The 19468-nt window shown below is 40.1% G+C and overlaps 1 protein-coding gene across 3 annotated transcripts in view; it reads right to left on the bottom strand.

Annotated features, from left to right (window-relative positions):
- The window catches only part of PREP (prolyl endopeptidase), a 172318-nt gene that overhangs the window by 118827 nt on the left and 34023 nt on the right, over window positions 1-19468 (bottom strand). For all 3 annotated transcript variants that reach the window (XM_048844907.2, XM_048844908.2, XM_048844909.2), the window contains exon 7: window positions 898-1003. In XM_048844907.2, the coding sequence (XP_048700864.2) occupies window positions 898-1003 (106 nt within the window). The remainder of the gene's footprint in view (window positions 1-897; window positions 1004-19468) is intronic.

Genomic DNA, 19468 nt, shown 5'->3' on the forward strand with positions numbered 1-19468 from the left:
CCTAGTACTCTGTTTACATGCACGAATGCAATTTTCCTTACTCTCTGACATTTGATGTGGCAGCTGTTGTAGATTTTATTCAGTTTGTCATTAAATTTCTAATTCAACACAACAAGAATCCAACAGAGCAAAGATGTGCCTGTTATGCTCTGAGCAGAGAGCGTATTATGAGGAGATTTCTCTAGCCTAATGCTCTGGAAGTATCAAAAATACTGGTCAATAAAACTACCAACATGGAGATATTAGACCTTACAGCTACACACACAATAGGCATAAAAAGCACAGGGACATACTGTGCCCTTTTTACACCTCATTTGTGTGGTTAGAAAGTAAGATAAATAAGTCTGCTATTACATAAACAATAACTATGTTAATCCAGCTATAATGTATGAGAACTATCCCTTAGAACAGTAATGCATATAACTATATTCGAAGTTCTGATGGAGTAACAATTACTAAAGTTACCTTTGGAGATGAAACAATACTACAAAGTAAATTTTTTGTGACTATACCTACAGGTCTAAAGAATTAAAATATTTCACTCTTTTACTGATAATGTACAAAGAAAATCTAAGTTATATCCAAGTCAGGCACTTTTGAAAATGAACATGATAGTCTGAGTTTAAATGCACCACAGAATTCTGGCATGAAGAAATATTCCAATCGTCTTTAAACACTGGAAAAAAAAGTTAGTCTGTAAAACCAAATCATAAACATTAAACATACATTCATGCATATCATCCTTTTAGACATATAAATCAAAAATGGGATGTATACATGATAACCGTCCTTGATGTTAAGCAGAAGAAGCTGAATGTTAGCTATGTATCTTTTTATGTAGAGGATATAGAAAAACAACCTAAAGAAGGGAAGGATGAAAGAAAAAGAAAAAATTACCTGTTATACCATTTGATTCCTTTTGTAGATCACAGTACCACAGCCTGTTCACTGGATCACATCCTTCTCGTATGGATAGTAAGACATACCGACCATCATCAGATACCTGCAAGAAATGACAGAAAATTAGGACAACACATTATTTTGAGAGATACTTCTGAACAGGAAAATCAGTGACATGTACATTTAAGACATTCAAGATAATTATTTAAAAAGGAACATAATTTTTTTTTTAAAACTTTACTAGGAAGTAAGACTAGCACATAAAATTCACAATTAAAATGTGATGGGATTTTTTTTTTGTTTTTTTACTGAAAAGAAAGGCTGTTTAATATGTGCTATTTGAACAAGAATAGATACTTCTGTTGTGTCCTCATTTTCTACTGACAGTATAGGATCCAGTAGCTTTATACTGGTTATAGAACATTCGAACTACAACAGAGACATAATGGAAAAGACAAAGAATGCTGGGCTTATTTTTGTTAAAGTCTAGCCATGACTATCCTTGGTAGTATTCACTCATTTACACTCTCCTCTCTACACTTCATCTTCTCATAGTCATCTGTGCTAATACACCATCAGGGTTAGCTTCCCAACACAATAAAGATGGGAGACCGACTACTCATCTTATTAAAAAAATTAAAAGGCAAGTCTGCAGATACTGAGTTCAGTTTCTAACAGACTTTAAATATTAAAGAATGCAACTATATCTTCTAGGTATAAGATCTGCACCTTTCATTGAATATATAATCTTACACTTTAAACAAACAAGTTTTGGTGCCCTTGAAAGGCACTTATTTGATGGGACAGGAAGCAGATGCCCTCCACATAGCCACAGAATATACACCTCACAGTCAATGAGTGCCTTCTCATTACTACTCCATCAGCTTCCTTGAAACTCAACTTAGAGAGGAAATGAAAACTTTAGACGAGAATAACAAAAAAGGTAGAAAGGCAGTAGAGGGAAGAATGAGGACAAATATGATATTTCTGTTGCTTGGTAGACTAATGCTCACATCTGGATGGAAGTGAAAAAGGATTTATATATTTAGTATATATGAAAGCATTAGATATACAAGTACGTACACACACATTCACGTACGTACGTACACACGTGTGTGTGTGTGTGTGTATGTATGTATATACACACAAAAGAGGCTATGGGGAGCCTTGAAGAAGGAGGTTTTTAAAATGGACTTAGGAAGGACAGGGAGAAGGCAAGGTAGACATGGTCCACAAGGGAGTTCTAGGAAGAGTGCGAAGGATAAAAGCAGGCATGGAGGTGATCATGAGTAAAGGTCACAGGGAGAGCCTCAGCATGAGCGGTATGCGTTGAGAAAAGAGAGCATGGTGAGGAAGAATTTAAGGAGGTAAGAGCAGAAAAGAAGACGAGAGCTAGGTATAAAGAAGAACATAAGAATGACCATACTGGGTCAGACCAATGGTTCATCTCGCCCAGTATCCTGTCTTCTGACAGTGGCTAGTGCCAGATGCTTCAGAAGAGAGCAGAAGAGGGCAATTATCAACTGAGCCATTCCCTGTTGTTCTTTTTTGAACAAAGTTATACTTTTGGCCTTCACAACATCCTCTGGTAATAAGTTCCACAGGCTGACTGTGCATTGTGTGAAATAGTACTTCCTTTTGTTTGTTTTAAACTTGCTGCCTATTAATTTAATTTGGTGACCCCTGATTCTTGTGTTATCAGAAGAGGCAAATACCACTTCTCTATTCAAGGTTTTATAGATCTCTATTATATCCCTCTTAGTTGTCTCTTTTCTAAGCTAAACAGTCCCACTCTCTTTAATCTCTCCTAGTATGGAAGTCGTTCCATACACCTTTTCATTTCTGTTGCCATTCTCTGTACCTTTTCCAATTATAACATACATTTTTTGAGAGGGGGTGACGAGAACTGCATGCAATATTCAAGATGTGGGCATCCCATGGATTTTTATAGTGGCATTATATTTTTTGTCTTATTACCTCTTTCCTAATAGTTCCTAATTTTGTGAGCTTTTTTGACTGCCATGCCACATTGAGCAAATGTTTTCAGACAACTATCCATGATGACTCCAAGATCTCTTTTTTGAGTAGTAACAGCTAATTTAGAACCTAATCACTTTGTATGTATAGTTGGGATTTTTTCCAATGTGCATTACTTTGCATTTATCAACAATGAATTTCATCTGCCATTTTGTTGCCCAGTCACCCAGTTTTGAGAGATTCCTCCATAACTCTGCAGTCTGCTTTGGATTTTGAGTAATTTTGTATCATCTGCAAACTTTACCACCTCACTGTTCACCCCTTTTTCCAGATTGTTTATCAATATGTTGAACACACTGGTCCCAGTACAGATCCTTGGACCCTGCTATTTACCTCTCCACTGTGAAAACTCTGTATTCCTACCCTTTGTTTCTTATCTCTTATCTAGTTACTGATCCATGAGAGGACCTTCCCTCTTATCCCATGACAGCCTACTTTGCTTAAGAGATTTTGATGAGGAACTGTGCCAAAGGCTTTCTGAAAATCCAAGTACATCATATCCACTTGATCACCCATATCCACATGCTTGTTGACCCCCTCAAAGAATTCTAACAGATTAGAGGAGGCATGATTTTTCTATAAAAAAACATGTTAACTCTTCCCAACATATCATGGTCATCTATGTGTCTGATAATTCTGTTCTTTGCTATAGTTTCTACCAATCTGCCACGTACTGAAGTTAGGCTTACTGGCCTGTAATTGCCAGGATGGCCTCTGGAGCCTTTTTAAAAAAAAAAAAAAAAAAAAAAAAAATCAGCATTACATTAGTTAACCTCTAGTCACTTGATACAGAGGCTGATTTAAGAAGGAGAAACTTGAATGGTAATAAGATAGTGAATCAGGAAAGATATTTTAAGAAGGGCTGAACATGGCCATAACCATGGGATAGAGAGAAGATTATCCCTGTTTAAAAGTTACTGGGCAAAAAAGGTCCATCAAGAGCAATCTTCTGTGTTTAGAATTAGCAACATAACTTGTCAGCTGGAAAGAACCTCTGTGAAGTTGATTCTATCAAGACTCACTTCCCACAACACTCCATAGCCTTTCATGGACTTGTGGAAATTGGATACAGACAGAAGCTGCAGCAGAAACAAGAGGCATGTGCCTCTATTATACAAGCAGTTCTGCTTATTGTGCTGATCCTTCCTCCGGGCACCCCATGCCAAACTTCAAGTATACAAGCATCAGTGGGGTAACCGTGTTAGTCTGTATCCACAAAAACAACGAGGAGTCCAGTGGCACCTTAAAGACTAACAGATTTATTTGGGCATAAGCTTTCGTGGGTAAAAAACTCACTTCTTCAGATGCATCATACAAGTATGTCTCTTCATCTATAAACATGCAGATGCCCTGCATCAGCAAGTGTACATCTGCCATCTCAGCCAACATTGGGAATTAAACTGATGACCTCCAGAACTAAAAGCATGAGTCTTTAAACCTTGTGCAAAAAAGGCAGGTTCCCAAGATGAGGACAGATCCGCTATAGATTAGTGAGGGACACCATATATACACCCCTCCCCAACCTGGTTTACCCAAAGCAAAATGTGTGACATATTACTGAAACATGTATTTGGCAATTCACACAATAATTTACATATCATCATACAAATTTCAGTGCAAAACCTGTATTAAAGAGGTCTTTTCACTGAGAGACTCACATTCAACCACACCATCCCCTCAGATCAGCAGCAGGGTTTGAACCCCTTGATTTTTCGATTCCGACTTTAGAGTTACAGGAATAATTGCTATTCACTATGCAGAGACTGGAGCCTCTTCCTGGACACACACTTTTCTAGTGGGTTACACAACTATTAACTAGTCAGCAGCAGACGATCAGTGACCAGGAATCCTAGATTCTATCACTGACTCTGGGAGAGGAGTGTGGTTTTTAGTAGTTACAGACAATACATGGTGAACCAAACTGGTTGGATCACTCTAAAAGACAGACAGTGTGGTGCAGTGGGTAAGACTGGTGTTTGTCACATTAGAGACCTACATTCTGTGTCTGCCATGATATTGCAAAAGCTCTCTGCCAAATGTGTTTAAAATAAATTAAAATAAATAAATAAATAAAAAGCAGGTAGAGCAGGGAGAAGTGGTCAGCAGCTGTTACCTAACTGTCTTCTAGGTGGGGGTTCATGGCCTTAGTTAATAATGGTAGCACGAATAGCACTGGAATTTAAACAGAACTCAGAGGTGAAATTTGGGCTCCTTTACCAGCTCAGGAAACTTTGCTTTAGGCTGTAGGGAGAATTAGTGAAGGGTTGTAGGTGTATTTTTAGCATCTCTGGGAGCGAGTGACATCACTTGCACCACAGCAGATTTGCCCTCATATTAAAAATGAACTCATTCAAGTTGGCACATAGGTTTTCCAGGATGGCTAAAATGTTACAAGAAGCAAAGTCACCCACAGCAGAAACTTTTGAACTCTTATTATTCTATGAATTCATTTTTCATCAAACGAACATGAAAAACTTAAGTAGACCTCAAAGTTTACATTCTATGTTTTAGTTTTTGCCATTTCAATGAGATTTACACAAAATAAAGGTTTAAAGTTCCTATTAAAACTGAACTCTGTTACAACCTTATGGAGCAACAGCTGCATCATAATATCCAGCTGAGGCTTTCTCCTCCAACACCTGCTGCTCTAATGGGAAAGCATAACTGAAGCCACCAATAAGTCCTCTTTTGTATCCAGGCTTCTCATAGGTGTCCTGTTTCCTGGTAACTGTTGCTATGGTGTGATAAATAAAGTGGTGGGTAGCTCCCTTTGATGGACAACCAGACAGCCAGTTAGCTATAAAATCCCTCTTGGTAGCTGTTCTCTGCTTGCTTTACCTGAAAAGGGTTAACAAGCCCACAGGTAAAGAAAAGGAGTGGGCGCCTGACCAAAAGAGCCAATGGGAAGGCTAGAACTTTTAAAAAATGGGAAAGAAACTTTCCCTTTGCCTGTTGTTCTCTGGGCTGCTGTATTTTCCATACCTTGAAGAAATAATTTGGATAGGGAATTTTTAGTTAAGACGTTATCAGGTTTATTTCTTATTTTGGCTTGTGAATCTCCTCTGTGCTAACCCCAGATGCTTTTGTTTGCTTGTAATCTTTAAGATGAACCCCCAAGAAAGCTATTTTGGGTGCCTAATTTTTGTAATTGTTTTTTTTAAGATCTAACAAAAAGCCTAAGTTCCAGATGTATTTTTTCCCTTTTTGTTTTTAATAAAATTTACCTTTTTTAAGAACAGGATTGGATTTTTGTTGTCCTAAGAGATTTGTACATGTTTGATTAGCTGATAGCCACAGCTAATTTCCTTTGTTTTCTCTCTCAGGTCTTCCCCGGAGGGTGGGGTAAAAGGGCTTGAGGGTACCCCACAGGGAGGAATTCTCAAGTGCTCCTTCCTGGGTTCAAAGGGGTTTTTTTGAATTTGGGTGGTGGCAGCATTTACCAAGCCAAGGTCAGAGAGAAGCTGTAACCTTGGGAGTTTAATACAAGTCTGGAGTGCAAGTATTAATTTTTAAAATCCTTGCAGGCCCCCACTTCCTGCACTCAAGGTGCCAGAGTGGGGATTCAGCCTTGACACATGGTAACATGTACCAATGTAGTAAGAGAAAATGTATTTATTAACTTGATCAGTGGGAAGAAAAAACTATATTTAGTCCTTCGTCTAAAGCTTTTGTGGTGGGAAGTAATCAATTTAAAGTTTTCCTGTTTAAGTGAGCCGTTATACACTTTTAGTCTTCCAAAAATCACTGGAATTGGAAGTCACATTAGAAACCGATTGTGATGGTCTACACTATTACGTTCACCACTTTGACAAGACTATGATACATTTTGTGCAGTCTGCCTTGTGAGGTATCAGTTGAAATGTCAATCTTCTGAATATTATTGTCTTGGTACAATATGCTTATCAACATTCTATGTGAAGTTATAAGATTCTATTATGTATCACTGCCATAACCTGCTCCAAGTTTAAGAAAAGCAGGTCCAAACCAGTTTCTCAGAAACAAAGGACAGACCAACATCCAGCCAGGTCTTAAAGGACTATTACCTAGTTAAACAGCCATTCCTTGGCAGAAAGAAGGATGTGAGCAAGGACTTTACATATTGACAAAGTGGAAAGGGGGGGAAAGGGTGTTCCTGTGTAAACAGATTGCCTGTTGCCTGAACCCCAGCTAGAGGTAATCCTCAAGGAGGGGAAAGTGGTATAAGAATGGGAGACAGTGGCCTCCAAATCACCCCTCTCCCCCTACATCTCTGCTCACGGCAGCTCTCGAAACACAAATAAAGCATCATTGAACTAGCAGAGAGGTGGTACTGACTAGAAGGCTTTTCAGCCAGTACAGACTGCTGTAAACATATGGTAAGACAAAACCTTTTTGCTTTAAGTTCACTTAAACTTACTGGCTCCACTAATTAGGTTGGTGGCCCTCCTTTCTCTCGTGTGTGGGCGCGCACCTTAGAAGGAACTATCCGCCGACCACAGTTGAGAATCTCTTATCTAAAGCAAACTTTGCTCTGTAGTTATGAAATGTGATTCTTTGTGACAGAAGAGTTTCATGTGGCCCTACATTTCTTGATCAAATATGTTAATCCTTTCTTTGATATAAGAATCGTTAATATTTGCAACTGATGCTACACAATAAGTTTAAGAATATCTAAATCCCATCTTTGATTCTACTCTAACAGGTTGCAACACCTTTGGAGATAGAGGGGGAGAGGTACAGCAAAGGGCAACATGCTTTATTTTTGCATTAACATCAGTACACTGAAACAGATGAATTAATTCAAGCTGTCTTTATCCACAGCAGGTAAATTCATCCATTTCAAGTCAAGGTTACATAGAGAGATGGAAATCAAAATTATCTGTTGCAGAGATGAGCATGTTTAAGGTGTAACAGACAAGTGCACTGCAGTCAACTGAAACAAAAAATTATACACTTTTGATTACTGCTCATATTTTACATATTTAATGTTTGCCTTAATGAATATAAACTAGTTTGCCTAATATTTGGCTTTCTTCTTTTCAGAGAATCATAAAGGTATTAATAGGACTAGTGTATATTTAAATTAAAATTTTTTGACTCAGTGATAGAGTGCTTTGTGATTCTTCAATCAAGAACAGGGTCACTGACACCAGCCTACTTTTTGAAGTTACGTTGTGAGTTAATGCTTGATAGAAAATAACTTGTTCGCACCATTTTTTTTATTTTACTTTTTTTTTTGGAAAGGGTAATTTCGGACCGCTGATGATGGCAGATTTGAGCATACCTAATGAATTTTCCTTCAGCATTTCCCAGATGGACTGGTGAACAGCTGATAGCAGCTTAGGTTTAGTTTGAGTCAGGAATTCCCAAAGCATATTGCTGGTGGGATGCCAATTAGGTCTGTCTGCATCACTCTAATTGCTGTGACATCAGTGAGTTCTGTAACCCAAAGTAATTTAACAGCAATAGAACAAGACACTTGGCTGCAGCACACTAAAACGCTAACAAATGTTCTACTGGAGAGGCAGACATCCATTTCTCAAAATGCCATTGGCAATTTGTGTTGTAAACCGATTGGGTGTGATTTCCAAAAGAAAAAAAGTGAAGTAGCATTCTCCACACCCACATTTGGATTTTCTTCAGGAGGCCAAATCTTGTTAAAGAGACCAATTAGTAACTCACAGATAGCCCACAAAGTTTAAGTTTCACACTAGGATCTGGGTTCAAATCCTATGCTGAAACACAAGTATAATCAGGGGAGTCCGCACTGTAAGAGGTGACAATTTATATAAGATTTTAAATTGGAGGTAAATTTTCCCAGTGTCCTCTATCAGTCTGAGTGGAAATTAAAAGATCTCCTGGCAATTTCTGAGAGAGCTCTGGATTGCGGGTCAAGGCAAACCTTTCTCAGTAAAAATTCCTGATGTTCAAAGCAGTAAGACCCATTGATGAGTATTAAGGGGGAGATTTAACAAAAGCATCTAATAGGATTTTAGGAGCAGGAGTCCTATTGAAAGGCAGTAGGGCCTAAGAAGTTTAGGGGCATAAATCCCATTGTCTATCAATGTGATTTGTACTCCTAAAACCCTTAGTGACAGCCACATTTACCAACACATGACACTGCACTGTCAATATCTAACTCAATATTTGTGTAGGGTCTGTCAAGAGAGCCCCTGGATGAAAGCTAGGCTTAATCCACAAGAGAGAGAGACTGGAATTAAGGTGGAAAATTCATTAGGGTTTAAATGAAATGAGCAATTTCTGTCTGGACTGAACAGGTGTGACTTCCTTTCTTCTGCATTCACAATCACTAGGGTAACCATATTTCCCAAAGGGAAAAACGGGACACCATGTGGGGCTGGTCCCAGGCCCCCTCCCTCCCCGCCACCAGGCTGGGGTCACTGAAACCCTGCCTGCCCTTCCGCCCCGCCCCAACGTGAGGCTTAGGTCACTGTAACCCTGCCTGCCCCTCCTTCCCCCACAAGGCTCAGGTTGCTGGAATCCTGCCCCACCCAAGAGGCTGGGGTTGCAGGAACCTTACCTGCCGCCCCCGCAAGAGGCTGTTGCTGTTCACTGCAATCCTGCTTGCTGCCTCTGAGTTAGCCCTGCCTCTTTCCCCTGCAAGGGGCTGGCTCCCCCCCCAAACCCAAACCCACAAATTCCTCTGCACCCCACCTTTTGACAAAAGTAGACATTTATTTTGTTTGCTCTTGCCATTACATTTTTGATGGCTGAGTTTTTCCATTTTCTAATTTAGGATTTGGTGGATATTTTGTTTTGTTTTCTTCTGTTCACACTAACTTTGTTTCTTGGAAATACAGATATTGCCTATATAGGAAGATAGTTACGTGGTAGATGAGACTACCCATGAAACACCCATGAAACACAGATGAATTAATATCTAAGGAGAAAAAAACATTTGAACTCAAAACTTTCAGTATCAGTGAAATATATTCTCCAACAGGCTACACGTTATTTGCTAGAGGAAAAGATTAGTTCTGTTGTTATATTAGTAATCCAAAGAAGTGGATGGACTTTTATGAATGCAATACATATAGCAGTTATGGTTTATCATATCCACTGGCAAAACTGAATTTAATCAAAAAATGTTATGTAAGGGCCACAGAGTTCAATCCAGGTGTATTGCTTAGAAAATACCAAGATTTTCATACATAATTTAGTGTGTGTGTGTGTGTAAAAAAAATAAAATACAAGAAGAATGCAGGATTTGCATAGATTGTAAGACTAGCAGGGACTACTGTGATCATCTAGTCTGACCTTCTGCATAACACAAGCCACAGAACTTCCCTAAAATAATTACTGTTGGGGCTGGAGTATAGATCTTTTGGAAAATCATCCAATCTTGTGTTTCAAATTACCAGTGATTGAGAATTTCATACTTTTTTGGCTTTATGTATTTCTCCACAGCTATAACATCTATAAAAGTGATTTTAACCTGAAACAAACAAAAAAAAAATTTAGTAGTAGTATTGATAGTGCCCAAGATTTCATCAACAGTACAAATAGTGCTTTTAAAATCACTTTGATAGTTACTGCAGCAACACTCCAGATGGATGTATTCTTACTTTCTCTTTATTTCACAAATGACAGCCCTTAGAGTTTGCAACATTGTATCAAGCAACTATGTATTTTACTCCTATACAAGCCAGCAAGCCTATTTACCCCCCTTCATCTTGTCTAGTTGTACTACTACAAGGGAAAAGGAATCAGTTCAGAAATTATTTTGCCTGACAAGCTATGAAAAAAATAAATAAATATTTCGATGCAGAAAACTTCAGGGATTAGAGAACACATTGGTGTCCGAGGGAAGATACATTCACTTTGCCTGTAACACCAAACATTTTTAATGCTGTTATAATTCTCACCCTGAAGTCATTAAGAAACCCTGATCATTATTTTTACAAACTGCTGCTCTTCCTCAAACACTAGCTTTCTTTGCATTCCAAAGAGGATAATGACAGGTTTCAGAGGAACAGCCGTGTTAGTCTGTATTCGCAAAAAGAAAAGGAGTACTTGTGGCACCTTAGAGACTAACCAATTTATTTGAGCATGAGCTTTATCATTATCACATAATGCATTCCTAATGAAACAGAACAAACTCAACAAAGCACTCAAGTGGAGCCAAGTGGCTGAGTTAGGAACTGGACTCAATGTTCCTGTAAACCAGGCAGGGGAAGGTTAGACCTTCCGGAGAAGGAAGAGTTGGTGGCAACAGAGATCCAGCTGCGCCGAGCATGGTACCAATACTCAGGGGCTCAGCAACCGTAGTGATGTCAACAGCAACAGTGAGTTATTTTCCAGCACTATTACCAAAACAAAGAGTGCAGGCACGAAGGAGGAAGACTGTTGCTGAACTGACAAACAGAAAGGACAAAGCAGAACTATTTCACCTTTTAAATGACATCAGTACTGTTTTGCACTACATGCTATATTTTGTGTAACAGTCTAAGACCCATCAGGAGTGAGGTTCTATGGTAATGATCTGGTACATTCTTGAAATGAATGCTTGGCTAAAATTTGTTAATGTAATTAAATCATAAGTATTTGCATTATCATAGTATTTGCATAACTATTTGCATTATAGCACCTAGGACCCCCACCCCCCCCAGTCATTAGGATTGCCAGGCGTCCGGTTTTTGACCGGAACACCCAGTCAAAAAGGGACCTGGGTGGCTCCGGTGAGCACCACTGACCAGGCTGCTAAAAGTCCAGTCAGCAGTGCAGTGGGACTAAGGTAGGCTCCCTGCCAGCCCTGGCTTCATGCAGCTCTTGGAAGCAGCCGGCATGTCCAGCTCCTAGGTGCAGGGGCGGTCACGGGGACGCTGTGCGCTTCTCCCGCCCTGAGCGCCGCCCCTGCAGGGAACCGGGAACCATGGCCAATGGGAGTTGCAGGGGCAGTGCCTGTAGCCATGGACAAACACACAGAGATCCCTGACACCTCTGCCTAGGAGCCAGACACGTCAGCCGCTTCCGGGAGCCGCCTGAGGTAAGCACCGCCCGGCCACAGCCTGCATCCCAAACTCCCTCCCACACCCCATCCTGGAGCTCTAGCACTGGCATGTGCATGTTGCACTTTCTTCCTGTTTGCCTTTGAGTACACTAAAAGTTGTTTAAACCCTGAATAGTCTAGGACCTGGCCTTGAGAGCCACCTCTTATTCTATATCCACGTAGGTGGATCTCACTGTTAAAACACCCCAGAAACATTGGCGGAGCCCTCCCAGGCTGTATGTAACTTATTTTCCAGCAGCCCACAGAGTTTCCTCACCTACTCCTATCACAAGTTCAGCTCCACCACTGGTAGCAAAAATGGCAAGTCTTAGGAAAAAATTGTTTAGTGCAAACAAAGCTTCACCTTACACACCTAGCCTTTGGAATACATTCCCCATGGCAGTCCTGAGACCAAGTCTAATGCATTAGAGAACAATATATGATGTTATAAGATGCAGCATTGGCAAATCTGGGAAACAATGGTTTGGTTTCAAATTTTTGTTTGGCTTGCTTTCCTAATACACAGTGATTCTTCAACTCTACCAGCTGCGAAAGGCTATACATAACTTATTGTTTAACTTTGAAAATATGAATCTGGATGCTACAGGAATACATGCTGCAGTAGTTTGTAAAAATACGCCATAATACACAAAGATCAGTATTAATTAAGACAACGCATTTGTTGTTCTTTTGAAGATAGCCTACAATACTGTATTTGTTTCAGAAATCTTCATTCCACACTGCCCTCTACTGGGAAGTTAGTCAAACTGATTTTTGCCCCTTCCCATCTTAAATTCAATACAAAAATATTCTGGAGTACTGAAGAGACTTGATGCCATCATCTTTATATTTATAGCTGGATTATTTTTAACACACAGACTGGAAATAAACTAAATTGTTTCTATCAATCTTTCAAAGCAATCTTTCAATACCATTTGCAGCATCAGCAATTATGTTTAAATCAAACAGCTATCGTATCAGATAGACATGCAAGCCCCAGAGTTGAATGAGTAATGAGTCAGGGAATTGAAGCTTTTTATTGTATATTGTCTCTCAAAGGTATTAAACTGACCAAATTTCTTCTACTTTGCTTTTCCCAAGTCAGTGTCCTATTTTCATTTTTTTCCTTTGAAAATATATACCTAATCAGGTCTATATCTTCCATAGAGAATTTTTAAAGTACAGTGGCTTTACTCTGTCATCCCAAGGATTTCCTTTTCAAGTGTGACATTTGCAAATAAAAGGGTATTCACCCCACCCTCCATGAGTCAGCCCTGCAAACTCAGCCTTGGATACAAGAATCAAAAGGAGTTCTTTCCATCTCACGTATCATCAGCAACAAGCAAGGTTCTATAGGCCAGATTAAGCTTTTCAATTACACCTAGTATACCCAATGGATTTATTTGGGTTTACACTGCTATAACTGTATAAAATGGAAGAGAACCCAGCTCTCTCAGCCCTCCAAGGCCAACACAGCTAAGCGCTACGTAAACTTTTTGTCACTTAAGGAAGTAGATAAGACTCTGGATATACACAATAAATCTGCTTAATAAAAAGATGTTCAATTGCAGATGGTTACATTTCATAGGATATCAGCACCTTAAGAGAAAATAATCAGCCAAAAATATTTAAAGAGTGCAGCAAAGCCAGTAAACATTTTAATTAATAACAGATGCCATGGGTGTACAAAGTCTCTTGAATTTTTCCAATTAACTTTGTATGGTCCATTTTTCTCACATACCCCTTCAAAAGTTTGCCAGACAAGATTCAGTCAAGTCTTACAAACAAGTTCATTATAAAGAGAAATTCTGATCTATTTTCCCACCCTTTACACACAGCAATTTCTCTTTTACCGTGAAGGGACTTTGGGAAAACACTACAATTAAAGTAACAATAAAACAATTTTATTCAAGATACTAAAACTGATGGGCAAGCTCCACACACTGTCCCACCCCCACCCTCCCTGTAAGAGTCCTCATTTTTTTATTAGCTTGTTTTTTTCATTTAATACATACAAGTGCAAAGTCTTTCACAACAGGAGCCCAGGACACTCCTAGAATTTACACCAGTTCAAGCATCTTTATTAGATTAGTACATAGCTATTTGTCTCTTCAGTAAAATCAGGGAGGCTACCCTCAAATCTTTAAAACAAATCAAGCTCCATTAGGTCCTCTCACTCCCTCCATGGGATCAGAATTTCAGGTGGATTAATCTTCCTAGATCCCAGGGAAGCAGTACTAATTCATTATCCAGAAATTTCTCTTTTCATTACTTTCCCCAAGGTTCACAGCAGTAACCCCTTTCAATATCTGCAGGCCCTAAGGGATCTGGCAGCGTCCCTACACTCTTAATATTAGTTTTCATGCTGTACAAAGATAAATTCTTGCTACAAAACAGAGAGGTGGTTTGCTCATTCAGCATAACCACCATACTGTGTCATTATCACATACAAAATGTCACAGAAGGCAAATTTTAGAAAAAAAGCGACATCTTTCATTAATGTAAATCTTCCCCAAGCTCCCTGTCTCGGTGGTAGAACCACTAGGTACAGAACTGACATGGACATGGCCTTCAGAGGCCAAAGATGTGACAGCGACACTGAGCCTGGCATGGCAAACTCTTTGCCTTTCATCATGAAGATTCTACAATGAGTTCTCCTCACACTCAGCTCCACATTTCTGACATCAAGACATGTCTGCCCAGCTTCTTCCACTTGAATAGAAAAAGCCTCTGTTGCAGGTTTCCCCTCCATTAACCCACAAGAGATCATTCAACAGGCTCCTACTATGAGTTTGGAGGCAAGATTTCCCTCAAGAGAACACACCATCACCCCTTATATTATTGTCCTAGCTAGCATAAAAAGATCCCGTAGGTTTTGTACATATTGGTAAATCAGAACACAGTGCTCAAAAGGAAAATGAATTAGCTTTCACAACAACATGTGTACTCTAATAATGTGCGTCACCAGTGTGAATCAGTGCGTTCATCACTACAAGACATCTGTCACCAACAGACTGAGAGGAATCAGTTTATTTACAAGAGTGAGAAAATAAGGACAACAGTTTTCAAGTTACATCCCTTTCTTATCAATTTAACTCCATAAACTTTCTAGTTTTTACTATTTGTCTAATTTTCAGTGACAGATTAAAGTTTACAGTATGTGATCTAGTGAATAACAACTACTTCATGGACGGACTGCGTGGCCTAAGAAAGGGGTTCTCAACCTTTTTCTTTCCAATTTATTTGAGCATAAGCTTTCGTGAGCTATAGCTCACTTCATCGGATGCATCCGATGAAGTGAGCTGTAGCTCATGAAAGCTTATGCTCAAATAAATTGGTTAGTCTCTAAGGTGCCACAAGTACTCCTTTTCTTTTTGCGAATACAGACTAACACGGCTGTTACTCTGAAACCTTTTTCTTTCCGAGGCCCCCAAACAGGCTATAAAAATGACATGGCCAACCTGTGCCACAATAACTGATTTTCTGAATCTAAAAGCCATGGCCGCCATTAAGGCGTAGCAAGCAGGGCAGTTGCCCAGTGCCCCATACCACGGGGGCACCATGAAGCTAAATTGCTCAGGCTTCTGCTTCAGCCCCAGGTGGCAGGGCTCAGGGCCTCACGCTTCACCACCATGCAGTGGGATTTCAGCTTTCTGCCCTGAGCCCCAGCAAATTTAACACTGGCCCTGCTTGGCGGACCTCTTGAAACCTGCTCACGGCCCCCCCCAGGGGACCCCAGACCCCTGGTTGAGAAACCAGTAGCTTAAGAGGTCTTTGTCATCTATAGATTTTATGATTCATATGTGCTCTAATTTAAAAACAAAAACAAAAAAACAACCCTGCTTCACGGATGTTTTTCTTCCTAAGGAATTTCACAAATGAGGGATCTAAATCTGGATCACTGCCTTTTTCTTAAAATTGATTTTTTAAATTCTTTGATAGAAACTATTTGTCTTCCAACAGTTCCAGCTTTTCTGTTCACAGTGACTTGCTATTTTTAAAAAATATTTAACTACTGTAGTTCTATGTGCTGAGTACACTAAGTAGGAGAAAAGTAGTATTATTAATCACAAAGGAGATAAAAATAAAAATAATAAAAAGATCATAAATAGCAGTAGAGCACAGTGGTTAAGCACAGTAGCTGGAGTAGATCTGAAAATTCCAAGAGAATATCAACTATTAAGAAGATCAATTCTATGATTACCTGAATGACTGCTATTTTCACCAATTCTGTCTGCCAATTTATATGCAGGGTAGGAGTTACCCTGTGGCCAATGCATTGCTATTTTCAACCCACAAAAGCCTGTGGCTCTTTATTAAATTGTTGCAGGTGAGACTGGTAGTGCAACCTAATATTAAGATTGCCCAACACATCCCTGTGACGCTGCACTCCATATGATGTTATGAAAATATGCTAATGAGTGTGAATATAATGTAACTGGAATATGCTTCATGCAAAAGGTCTCCATTATAAAGCTTATAATCTACTGAGTGTGTTCATTCTATTTGTATGAATGTATCATTCTTATATTTTATATTCCTAGTTTCAGATACAACTCTCAGGGCCTACTGTAATCATGCAAAGTGTGGGTCATTAATGGTGGTTTAGAATCTTGATGGCTCCCATCAACTAGGACAATTGACTGTAGATGGCTCTGTTTACTTGCAAGCCTTCCTGTGAGTCAGGCTGGGAAGAATGAAGGCTTGGGATCTCACAGGACATGTGACCATGTCACCTGGTACTGGAATCCATCTTTAAGCTGGTGCTTTTCCAGTTAGAAGGAGGGGTGGGAACACAGAGACAAAAGATTTCTGCCTTGTGTCAAAGGTATATAAGGGGGTGGAACAGAACAAAGGGGGCTGCAGTCATGAGAAATCCCCTAACTACCACCTGAGCTGTAACAAGGACTGTACCAGGGAAAGGATTGGGCACAGACTAGAAAGGAGTCTAGTCTGTGTGTTGGATCATATTAAAGAAGCTCTGTATTAAAATCACAAATGAGTTTGATGCCCCATCGTTTAAATTCCAGGGTATTACTAATTAAGAGGTCTCTTGATTTTTGGTACTGTTTCTCTCCCTGTATGTGTGAAACTTGCAAGCTGCTAATTGTGTTAGTACATTCTAAGACAGAGTCTTTTCTCAAAGCAATTCTTTGTAACAACAACTATTCACACAGAGAGATTTCAGAGTAACAGCCGTGTTAGTCTGTATTCGCAAAAAGAAAAGGAGGACTTGTGGCACCTTAGAGACTAACCAATTTATTTGAGCATAAGCTTTCGTGTAGCTCACGAAAGCTTATGCTCAAATAAATTGGTTAGTCTAAGGTGCCACAAGTACTCCTTTTCTTCACACAGAGAGAGACTCAAAGCAATACTCTGTAACAACAGAAACAGCAACCAGAGACTCCCCGCCCTTTTGTTGTATTCATCTCGCTTTGTTAACAATTGTGATTAAAACAGAGATAGAGGATGTATGTGGATGGATGCTTGGTGTGGATAATAACTGAATGATCAGAGAGGTGCCAGCCTAAGAATCCAATGTCCATCGGCTGAAGAAGACGTCAAGTGGAAATAACCAGAGGACCCCCAGAGGGCAGACTGGAATCCACCCAACAGCCTCAAGAATGGGAGAACCAAAGAGCAAGATAACATCTGGCAGCACAGAGCCGTCAGGAATGTGCCATCTCCTGATTGATTCAGCAACAGCATGATGAAGCAATTCCCATAGACTGGCATAGAAAGAAATTCCTATAAAAATGGACTCTAGAAAGTGAGAACTTTGGGGTCTGATTCTGCAAACCAACTTCCAGGAGCATCAGATGAGCATCTGACAAGGCCCTGCTCCCTCCTCATGTCCAGGCCACCTGGCCAGTGGCTTGGCATGAGCAACTCTAAGGCTGGTAACTATGATAACAACCTTGCAGAACGTGTGTGTGTGTGTGTGTGTGTGTGTGTGTGTGTGTGTGAATAAATATGAAATTGAATGGAATGTTATAGCTATAACTAACTGCTTACTATGATTCTTTCTGTATTCACAATAAATGTGGCATTTTACCTTTTCCCCTTTAATAAGATCCTGCTGGTTTTTATTTTATTGGTATAACATGTGAAAGAAGCTTATTGGAACACCTCTAAGGGTGAGATTTTATTTATAATCAGTTTCCTACTGTATTAAGCTTAGACTTGCGTGGTTTTGTTTTATTTCGCTTGGTAATTTACTTTGTTCTGTCATCACTTGGAACCACTTAAATCCTTCTTTTTATACTTCATAAAATCACTTTTTGCTTATTAATTAACCCAGTGCAAGTAATTAATACCTGGGGGAGCAAACAGCTGTGCATCTCTCGCTCTATCAGCGTTATAGAGGGCGAACAATTTATGAGTTTACCTTGTATAAGCTTTATACAGAGTAAAATGGATTTATTCGAGGTTTGGATCGCATTGGGAACTGGGCGTCTGGGTGCTAGAGACAAGACCACTTCTTAAGCTGTTTTCAGTTAAGTCTGTAGCTTTGGAGGGACATGATTCAGACCTGGCCCTGTGTTTGCAGCAGGCTAGCGTGTCTGGGTCAACAAGACAGGGCACTGAAGCCCCAAGCTGGCAGGGAAAACGGACTCAGAGATAGTCTCAGCACACCAGATGGCAGTCCCAAGGGGGTCTCTGACCCAAGCAGTCATAATCCCACTAAAAGGTTGCATTTAAAACTTTTCCAACTGTTTGGACTGATTTTCCGTGTCTGCCATCTGTCTATGCAGAATTGTTTTGGAAAATTTCAGTCAAAATGTTTCAGCTGTTTTAGAGGAGACTGGGGGGTGGAAGGACAGGGAAGTGTTTTGCTATGCTTTGGAGTAGGAACTTGAAATTTGGCAGGGGTGGCCTTTGTGCCAGGGATATGCTTTCTTCCACCTTTTTTTTTTTTTTTTTTTAAGTTAGACTTTACACATACTCATCAGAGACTCCACTCCTGCTCATATAGCAGGACTTTTCCCCACACTTTCAGCTCTGGGCTACTATAGGCCCTGGTGGTGCCAAGTCTGGTCACCTAAACTGAGAGCATGGGAACCTGTCTCCCCAGTGCTCTCAAATGATCTCCCCTGTTCCTGACTGGAATGCAGAAGGGGTAAGAGCTGGACTAAGGGGTGGGGAATGGAACAATGGGACTGGATGGGTAGAGAAGACTGGAACTCGTTGGGCAAGGAAACTAAGGCTACATCTACACTACAGATGGGATTGACGCTCTGAGATCAATCCACAGGCGGTTGATTTAGCGGGTCTAGTGAAGACCCGTGAAATCGACAGCAGACCGCTCTCCAGTCGATCCCTGTACTCTACCCCTGACAAGAAGAGTAAGGTGAGTCAACAGGAGAATTTCTCCCATCAAACCCCCCGCAGCATAGACCCACGGCAACTTGACCTAAGGTAGGTTGACTTCAGCTATGTTATTCACGTAGCTGGAGTTGCGTAGCGTTGGTCAACTTATCATGGTAGCGTAGACATAGCCTGAGCCACGGAGGGAAACAGGGGCGGGGAGGGTGGGGGGAA

The sequence above is a fragment of the Caretta caretta genome, chromosome 3 (assembly GCF_965140235.1).
Source record: "Caretta caretta isolate rCarCar2 chromosome 3, rCarCar1.hap1, whole genome shotgun sequence".
In the NCBI taxonomy this organism is placed as follows: Eukaryota; Metazoa; Chordata; order Testudines; family Cheloniidae; genus Caretta; species Caretta caretta.